Source organism: Sarcophilus harrisii, chromosome 5 (assembly GCF_902635505.1).
Source record: "Sarcophilus harrisii chromosome 5, mSarHar1.11, whole genome shotgun sequence".
In the NCBI taxonomy this organism is placed as follows: Eukaryota; Metazoa; Chordata; class Mammalia; order Dasyuromorphia; family Dasyuridae; genus Sarcophilus; species Sarcophilus harrisii.
The window spans coordinates 96011164-96021857 of NC_045430.1; the positions used below are offsets into that span (position 1 = coordinate 96011164).

The 10694-nt window shown below is 33.4% G+C and overlaps 1 protein-coding gene across 3 annotated transcripts in view; it reads left to right on the plus strand.

Moving 5' to 3' along the window:
• Positions 1-9976, plus strand: part of SMCO2 (single-pass membrane protein with coiled-coil domains 2) — an 86471-nt gene extending 76495 nt beyond the window's left edge. For all 3 annotated transcript variants that reach the window (XM_031938058.1, XM_031938059.1, XM_031938060.1), the window contains 3 exons: positions 352-408; positions 1936-2096; positions 9718-9976. In XM_031938058.1, coding sequence (XP_031793918.1) covers positions 352-408; positions 1936-2096; positions 9718-9916 — 417 coding nt within the window. In that variant the 3' untranslated portion in view covers positions 9917-9976. The remainder of the gene's footprint in view (positions 1-351; positions 409-1935; positions 2097-9717) is intronic.
• Positions 9977-10694: the final 718 nt, after the last annotated feature.

Genomic DNA, 10694 nt, shown 5'->3' on the forward strand with positions numbered 1-10694 from the left:
TTTAATGAATAGAGAAGCATAGTTTTAATTGACACTTCAATTTTTTTTCTTATATAAACAGAGCTTCTGAAGTCCATGAAAGATAATGTTCTTCAAAGTATTTTAAATATTTCTCTTTAACATAATAGTAGTTGCACTATTAATTTGAACTATTGAGAAAGAAAGTTTGCTATTTTTTAATAAAAATACATTTCAGCCAGGCTCTTGCCCAAAGTAGTAAAGTCAGAACAAGTGAGGAATTATTATATAATCTGTAAAATAATACTCTCTTTCATCTTACGCAGGATTGTGTGTGTGTGTGTGTGTGTGTGTGTGTGTACACTCATGTGTGTGCTTTTTTTTTTTTTTTAGGTGAATGCTTGTAATGAAGCTCAGGAGCTAAAGAGGAAATTAATTGTCAGAATAGAGGTAAGATTTTACATACAAACATTGATAGAAATGGAAGGGACTAGTCTAACCCCCTCATTCTACAAAAAAAGGAAACTGAGGCCAGGGAAAGTTAAAGTTGCCGATAATCATCCCAATAACAAGTGAAAGAGATAATACTTGAATCCAAGTCCTTAAACTTCAGAGCCATGCTTTTTCCTATTCATTAAAACAGAATAAAACAGCAAAAGTTAATTCTCCCCAGTGGAGACAAAATGGCTTTGTTATCATATTTGTTTTTGTGATTATTTTTTGGTTTGGGGGGAGGGTTTTTTTTTCCTTTTACAAAAAATTGAACCAGGAATAATTCTTTTCTTCTTCCTACTTAGATGGTCTAGTAAATAGAACTTTATATGAGGTTCATTTTAATTCTTCTTAAATACAATGAAAATCCTAACTTTGCCTCATATTGTAGAAAAAGCACTAGAATAAAAGGGATTTGTGTTTGAACCATAGGTCAGCCATTTACTAACTCTGCAGTCTTAGGCAAGTTAAGGATAATTCTACATGAAACTAAATTTCATCAGCTCTAAAATGGAAAGGATTCTCCTTGTTATGAGGCTGTCAAAGGAAGCATTGTGGAATGGGTAGATCTGAGTTCAAACTGAAAAAAACCCTCAACAAAATACCCCAATATACTACCTGCCTTATGCTGCACAAGTTACTTCACTGTCTATACCTCAGTTTTCCCATTAGTAAAATAAAGTAGTTGGTCTCTAACAGGGGTCCTCAAACTACGGCCCGCGGGCCAGATGTGGCAGCTGAGGATGTTTATCCCCCTCATCCAGGGCTATGAAGTTTCTTTATTTAAAGGCCCACAAAACAAAGTTTTTGTTTTTTCTATAGTCCGGCCCTCCAACAGTCTGAGGGACAGAGAACTGGCCCCCCTATTTAAAAAGTTTGAGGACCCCTGGTATAGAATAGATAAAGTCCCTTACAGTCTAGAATGCTAAATATTTTATAAATTTAAAAAGCACCCCCACAACATTTAATTTGAATCCTATTGAGTTTTCCATTTTGTGGAATGGAAAGGAGATCATAAATTAAGCTTTGGATTGCCCTCCTTGCTTCCCTTACCCCCACCTTGCTCCATTTCTTTCTACCAATCACTATTCTTCCCCCAACTCACTTTAAAAGATGCAATAAGACTAGACTTGAGAGTCAGGAAACCTCCAGTATGGCTCTGATACTTGCTAGTTGCATCATCCTGAATCTGCCATTTTATTCTTAAAGCCCCATTTTCTTCCCTTGTAAAATGGGAATAATTCTTGGCTCTAGCTACTTCACATGGTTGTTAAGAGGATAATGTTTTGCAAATCTCAAAGTGCTGTACGAATGTGATCTATCAGTTGTTACTATCAGTAATATTTAATAATAGATTTTGGTTTTTGAGATAAGACTTTTGGCTGCCTTAGGAATAAAAGCTTTATATAACTCTATATAGCAAAACCAAGAGAGATTGAAATATCTCATATCAGTATTTCCAAGTTTCTTTACTATTCTTTTTAGAACTTTTACAAGGACATGATTATGATGAATCGAGAAGTGGAGAAATACCAGTTGAGACAAGAAGAAACAGAGGCTGAAATGATTAAAATGAAAGATATGAAGCCGCTCTTTTCTCAAACATCATGTTTAGGGACAAATATTTCATCCTGCTCTATAAAATTGTAAGTATGAATAAAGATGAAATCCTACTTTCAAAAGAAAATTAAGAGAAGCAGTTCAAACTTGGACATTGCTTTGTCTATTTCCATGTCTTATTAGAGTAGTTCATATGAACTGATGGCAAATAAGATGAATATTTTCTCCAGAAACCACAGTAATAGTCTTAATGTGGGTGAGCATCACATTCAGAATACAAATTTCTTAAGGGCAGATACTAGATGGTATTACTCTTTCTTAGCCATGCACAAAAGAGGCATTAGAAAAGTACTTGTTAAATTGAATTTAATGGGTCATAGTGAGAAAGTTTTCTGGATGATTCTGTCAGTCAAAGAAATTAGGGTGACTGTAAAACTTACACCTGGAATGTAAAAATAAGAATTAAATGTTTTTTAAAAGTACTCTGTGGTTGAAAAAGAACATAGTATTCACCCAAGAGAATGACAATAAAGCGACGACATGCCAAAATGTGTGGGATGCAGCCAAAGCAGCAATAAGGGGAAATTTTATATCTCTATAGGTCTACTTGCATAAAATAGAAAAAGAGAAAATCAATGAATTAGGCTTGCAACTAAAAAAGCTAGAAAAAGAGCAAATTTAAAACCCCTAATAATCAATTACCAAACTTGAACTTCTAAAAATAAAAGGAGATATTAATAAAATTGAAAGTAAAAAACTATTGAATTAAAAAATAAAACTAAGGATTGATTTTATGAAAAAAAAAACACAACAAAATAGATAAACCCTTGGTAAATTTGATTAGAAAAAGGAAAGAGGAAAATCAAATTGTTGGTCTTAAAAATGAAAAGGGAAAACTCGCCTCTAATGAAGAGGAAATTAGAGCAATAATTAGGAGTTACCTTGCCCAACTTTATGCTAATAAATTTGATAACCTAAGTAAAATAGATGAATACCTTCAAATATAGGTTGCTCAGATTAACAGAGGAAGTAGTAAATTGATTAAATAGTCCCATTTTAGAAAAAGAAAGAGAATAAACTATTAATTAACTCCCAAAGAAAAAATCCCCAGAACTAAGATGGATTTATATTATGAGCCAGAACTTGAAACAAGGTGTTAACTCACTAGAGTTGATAGAAACAATGCTTAGGTAATTGGTTCACAAATTAGAGCTCACACCTTTAAGAGAATTTACACACATTAGCTCACACATCAGAGTTCTCAAGTTGGGAGATTCACAAAGTTACACCTCCCATAGTCCTACTCTTCGGAGGAGGAGTCAACCTTTGAGTTTACACCTCTAAAAGAGCATAAAAAGGAGCTGAGTCAATGGAGTTGGTCAGTTAAGGAGACTGAGAAGCTAATCTGCAGTCGGGCAGAACCAAGATTCAGAGAGAGCTAGAAGGTGAAGCTAGCAACAAGAGCTCTCGGAACCAAAGAAAGCTAACTGAGCTATTTTGGAAGAGACAATATAAGATTTGAACTTTTATCAGCTGGCTGCGTTTGAGGTGATTATTACTTTGAATCGAAACTAAGGCTGCCTCCAGAAAACCTCCCCAAGAAACCTGCTCCCAGAGAATCATCATATATATTAAAAAAGAAAACACTACAGATTTACATGTGAATTCTATCAAACATTTAAAAAATAATTAACTCAAATGCTATATCAGCTATTTGAAAAAATAGGGATTGAAGGAGTCCTATCATTCCTTTTATGACACAGACATGGTACTGATATCTAAACCAGGTATAAAGAAAATTATAGACCAATCTCCCTAATGAACATTGATGCAAAAAAAAAAAAAAAATAGCAAAAAGATTACAGAAAATCATCCCCAGGATAATATACCATAACCAAGTAGGATTTAATACCAGGAATGCAAGGCTGGTTCAATATTAGGAAAACTATTAACATAATTGGCTATATCAATCATCAAATTAACAAAAACCATATATAACCATATATGATCATCTCAATAGATGCAGAAAAAGCATTTGATAAAATCCAACATCCATTCCTACTAAAAACACTAGAGTATAGGAATAAATGGACTTTTCCTTAAAATAGTCAGTAGCACCTAATTAAAACCATCAGTAAAAGCATCATATATAATGGAGATAAACTGGAACCATTCCCAATAAAATAAAGAGTGAAACAAGGTTGCCCACTATCACCATTACTATTCAATATTATATTAGAAATGCTAGCTTCGGGAATAAGAGGTGAAAAAGAGATTAAAAGAATTAGAGTAGATAATAGGGAAACCAAATTATCACTCTTTGCAGATGATATGATGGTATACTTAGAGAACCCCAGAGATTCTACTAAAAAGCTATTAGAAATAATCTACAACTTTAGCAAAGTTGCAGGATACAAAATAAATCCACATAAATCCTCAGCATTTTTATACATCACTAACAAAATTCAACAGCAAGAGATACAAAGAGAAATTCCATTTAAAATAACTGTTGATAGTATAAAATATTTGGGAATCTATTTGCCAAAGGAAATGCAGGGAAAGTTTTACAGTCACCCTAATTTCTTTGACTGACAGAATCATCCAGAAAACCTTCTCACTATGACCCATTAATTAGTGCAGGGAATCTATTTGCCAAAGGAAAGTCAGAAATTATATGAGCAAAACTACAAAACACTTTCCACACAAATAAAGTCAGATATAAACAATTGGAAAAATGTTAAGAGCTCTTGGATAGGTCAAGTGAATATAATAAAGATGACAATACTGCCTAAACTAATCTATTTGTTTAGTGCTATACCTATCAGACTCTCAAGAAACTATTTTAATGACCCAGAAAAAAATAACACAATTCATCTGGAAGAACAAAAGGTCAAGACTTTCAAGGGAACTAATGAAAAAAAAAAAATCAAATGAAGGTGACCTAGCTAGCTGTACCTGATCTAAAACTATATTATAAAGCAGCGGTCATCAAAACCATTTGGTATTGGCTAAGAAATAGATTAGTTGATAGGTGGAATAAGTTAGGTTCACAGAACAAAATAGTCAATAACTATAACAATGTAGTGTTTGAGAAATCCAAGGACCCCAACTTTTGAGATAAGAATTCACTATTTGACAAAAACTGCTGGGAAAATTAGAAATTAGTATGGCAGAAATTAGGCATTTACCCACACTTAAACTATACACCAGGGGTCCTCAAATTTGTTAAATAGGGAGCCAGTTCACTGTCCCTCAGACTGTTGGAGGACCGGACCATGGTAAAAACAAAAACTATGAACAAATTCCTATACATGCTGCATATATCTTATTTTGAAGTGAAGAAACAAAATGCAAAGAAAAACTATTTAAAATGAAGTAAAGTTAAACCAACAAACTTAACAGTATTTCAATGAGAACTATGGGCCTGCTTTTGGCTAACAATACTATGAGGATCAATTCTAATGAGAGGATCCAAATCAGTTCCAAAACATGTGTGGATTCACTGGAAAAATTGCTGAACTGCAGAATTGGGACTCTCTGAAAGACGCGTTCAAGTCAAGCAGCCTTCATAATTTCTATGCATCTCTCCCCTCTGAGACATATCCTCATCTCAGCAACCATGCACTCAAAATGGTGACCATCTTTGGCAGCACTTATGTCTGTGAACAGGCTTTTTCTAGAATGAAACATTTGTTTTTCTTCCCAGGTTATTTTTACTGTAATGCTGGAGAAACTGAGCAAGACAAAGATTTAGAGACCAATTTGATAGTTTATTAAATGGAGAGATTTACTGGGACCAAATGGATCCATGGTTGGTCCCAGGGCTGAACAAGACTCTCTTCTCAAGGAATCCAGCCCTGAGTATATAGGGACAGCAAGATTTTTATAGGATAACAAGAACAATGACATAATGGGGGAAATTCCTGGATGGGGATAACTTAATGGGGGGAGGCACTTAGGATGACACAATGGAGGGGAAGGTACTGGAGAGGTTATTGATATTCTAATGATGTCTAAAATAGATAGACCTTTATCCTGTCAAACATTAAGAAGGAATGATTATGATATAAAACCTTTATCTCATCAACATTAAGAGGGAAAAGTTATAACCTGAGACAGAGTAACTAAATAGGACAATGGAGAAACTAGGTCAGGACATTAAAAAGGAACTGTGGCATAACATTACCATTTTTATAAATCCGATTTTTCTTGTGCAACAAGATAATTGTATAAACATGTATACATATATTGTATTTAACATATACTTTAAAATGTTTAACATGTATGGAAATGTTTGCCATTTAGGGGAGGGGGTAGAGGGAAGGAGGGGAAAAGTTGGAACAGAAGTTTTTGCAAGGGTCAGTGTTGAAAAATTACCCATGCATATGTTTTGTCAATAAAAAGAAGAAAATAAAAACTTTAATTTAAAAAAGAAAAAATATGACAAAAAAAAAAAAGGACATGGTATGCAAATTCAAGAAAAAAACTTTTAGAAACCAAAAAAAGAGAAGAAAAAATAAGTATTTCAAATTCAAAAAAACACATCTTGACTTTTTCAAGTAGAAAAAGTCATTTATAATGAATAAAATTATTATTTTAAAACCAAGTATAGTTATAAGTACTCTTGAATGTGCACAAGTTGGAATTTTAGTAATTGATGAGGTGTGAAGCTGGGCTTGGAGAAAGAGGAAAAGAGAAACAGAGACAAAGGGGCGAGTTAGTCCACATGACCAAGAATTCACAAATGGGAGTATCTGTGACAAAAATAGGAAAGTTTATTTATTTTGTTCATTAAGAAAAGAATTCTCTTAGTGGACAAAAACCCCTAATATAATCAGGCGTTTTGTGAAGAAGTTTATTGATGGTATTTCGTTTTATGGGCAGACCCTGACCTAGGGCTAGGGACAGTTGAAATCTTAACTTGAATAGAGAATTTTTCAGTTGAATCAGAAGTCCTAGATTAATTTTCAGCTCAATAGAGAGGGTAATTAGTAGTGAATGTTATCAATGGTGGTGTGCTGGTCTCTCAGGATAACAGAATGAAGCTACTTATCCCGATTCCCTCAAGCCTGCAGTTCTTTTACAGAGGCAAGAGTTCAAGGAGACTATCTCCTTGAAGGAGTTTCAGAGAGAGAGAGTTTTGGACCTTCAGTTTCAGGGTTCTCATGTCATTTATGTTGAGCATGTAAGTTTTCATTTAAGAGCTGAAATATTTTGGAAATGAAAATGGATAGGATACACACATGCATGCATACATGTATATATGTATATGTGTGTGTATGCATATACATGCACATGTGTGTATACGACAGTACTTGGTTGGTAAATTTTAAGTCTTGAAATATGAATTAAGTTAAAATTTATTTGATTTGCTTTGAAAACTAAAATTGCAAAACGGAAAATACAAAAAAATAAGGCTTCAATTAAAAATCTGCCTATTCAAAAATGTTCCAGTTCAATATTTACAAAGAACTGATATTCTTTGGAAAATTGGAAAGAAAAAAATTGTACCAATGATGACAAATACTTTAGGGTACTGCATTCATGTCATTTACACAAGGCACATATATGAGAGAATGAATCAATATTTTAAGTCAATTCAGGATGAGTACCTTCAATTCCCTAGCTACAATTTGAATTCTTTTCAAGCTTAGCTAAATTTTTTTTATTAAATGAATGAGTGAAAAAATCTGATGGTATCCTTCATTGGTTTCCATTAAAATTTAGCATAACTGGGTTAAGACTTATGATTATATTGGTATAGAGAACTCCCAGTGAGCAATTTCTATCAAAGTACATCAGCATCAGTCCTGCAATTCAGTTTTTCCTGTGGCAATGAGAAATTTGACTTTTGCCTAGAATCACATAGCCAATATGTATCAGAGGTGGAACTTGAACTCATGTCTTCCTGACTTTGAGGAATTTGATTTGAATTCATGAAATTCATTGCATTGATCACCAAAAAAGATTAAATAACTTTAGTTGTTGCCTATTTTACTTTTTGGAATATATTCTAGTTATCCAATATTTATTACTCAATCTATGATCGATCTATACATTTGGGAATCCTTCCCAATGATACAATCATAACTCATCCACATTTGCCAATCCTAGGTGACCTTAGTTCACTTCCTGAGTTTTTTGAGGAGGAGGAGGAGGTAGGAATGGAGTGTTAGGTAGCCTATGTGATGAAGCTTCCTCACTTTCTCCCAACATTGCAAAGTTGCTAGTGGAGCACTCCAATCATCTCTCATAACCAGTGCATGAAATTATCCATTTCAATTCGTTGATATGTTTATTACTTGAACTGAACCAGCTACGCCCAGAGAAAGAACTCTGGGAGATGACTAAAAACCATTACATTGAATTCCCAATCCCTATATTTATGCCCACCTGAATTTTTGATTTCCTTCACAAGCTAATTGTACAATATTTCAAAGTCTGATTCTTTTTGTACAGCAAAATAATGTTTTGGTCATGTATACTTATTGTGTATCTAATTTATATTTTAATGTATTTAACATCTACTGATCATCCTGCCATCTAGGGGAGGGGGTGGCGGGGTACGAGGTGAAAAATTGGAACAAGAAGTTTGGCAATTGCTAATGCTGTAAAGTTACCCATGCATATAACCTGTAAATAAAAGGCTATTAAATAAAAAAAAAAAAAGATATGTTTATTACTGTTCTTTTTTGGAATTTTTTGTGCATCCGATCATGATAGGCTATGCCATTGCTCTCTATGTAATATTCACATTTAGTTCTTCAGAGGCAAAGCTATTCTATATCTGGTTGCCTATAGCATCACTATGTTAATTTTTTAATTGGCTTTTGTTTTCAAGGGAAGCTTGGAAATCAGTTAAAATTTCAAAAGAATATATTCCATTCTTCTTTCTTCTAATCCATCCATCTAGATTGTTTATCCCAGATGTGTATTCTGTTTGACAAGATTACATATTGAGATATTGGCAAACCATGATAATTGTGGAAATATGTATGGAATAATTGCACATATTTAACATTGGATTACTTGCCATCTAGGAGAGGGAGTTGGGGATGGGGAAGGGAAAAAATATTTAGAACACAAAGTTTTGCAAAAGTGAATGTTGAAAATTATCTATGCATATGTTTTGAAAATAAACAGCTTTAATTTTTAAAAAGAGAAAGAGAGAGATAGTGGCAAAGAAATTCTTTATTCACTTGGTCTTCCCTTTGTAGAGAGACAGCCAAACTCCTTTGAGTGATTACAATGCTCTTCAGGGAATTTTGCAACATTCTGGGGTTTGTTTTGGTACAATGTTACCAGAATGTAGGAGCATTTAAAGAACCATACTATCCACAGGGAATTCTTTTTCATATGGATTCTATGCTGGATAAGGGTAGCTAACATATATCTTTATGTTTTATGTCTAGAAAAAAGAAATTTTCAAAATTCACTCTTTTTAACATTTGCCCTTTGTAATAAGTGCAATAAATTTGTGAAGGAAATGACCAAATATAGTCCCAATATCCAAGATTTATGCTGAGAAATCTATTTAGGCAATAAGAAAGTAATCAAATGAAAAAATCATATATGAGAGGTTGAACAGTCCTGCTTTCTGGGTGATCCAGAAATGTTCTAATTTCATATCTAGATCATGTTTATACTTTGCAGTTACTTTGCCTATGATTATCTTCATGTTTATAATTGCATTTTCTTTTTTTGCAGGAAACTTACATTGTGGACTTTTGTCTTTATTTATGTCTTCATCATCTTTGGATTTTCATGTTACGTGTTTTTTATTGATCCTACATTTATTTTTGAAACTATGCTCCCTAGGATTCTTGGGCGCCGAAGAATGTGGGAACTGAAAGAACTCATTGCTCCCTTCTTGAATTTGGAAGTAGATGACTTGTTGCCTTCTTAAAGATAAAGTATATGTCATTAGCCTATTAACTTTTTCCCATTAAAATTCTGGCTATTATTATATTATTGTTTTTTGTTTCTAATAAGTAATGCTTGAAAATATCAAGCATTAGATGGCCATAGAACAAAAATAAAGTATTCATGTTCTACCTTAGCAATGGAAAATATTTTAATTCTCCTCTCTGACCATTGGACTCGTTCCCCAAACTTTGTTAAATCATTGACCCTTTCTCTCAAGTAGTTAATGATTAAGAACTATGGAAGAGAAAGACCTAAGAGTTTTCTTCTGAGTAATTATTTGCAAACTTTTTGGTCTTGGGACCTCTTTACATTCTCAAAAATTATTAAGGACTAAGAACTTTCGTTTATGTGGATTTTATCTTTTTATCTATTAGTATTTGCTGTTTTAGTAATTAAGATGTTTTAGTATTCTTATGAAAACAGTTTTGACTTCTTGAGTCCTCTTAAAAGGCTTCAGGGGTTCCCTCCTTGAGGTTTCCAGAACACCATGAAATGCTCACTAGAATATGCTTCCTTTTACCATTACCACAGGTGCCTTCAATCCCTCATTCCCAAATCCCCTGAGGGTATTCCACCTGGGAGAGAAAGTTGGAGCTGAGTTAGCTTACAAATTTCTCCAAGCTTGTTTTTTCTCTTTTCTTTGAGTTAGCAAATTCTCACATCTAGTTCATTTTTTCCCTTTGATTTAGTCAACTTTTGCCAAATCGGAGAAATTTTTTATTCTGCTACCCCTAATATCATTCTTATCCACTTTAACT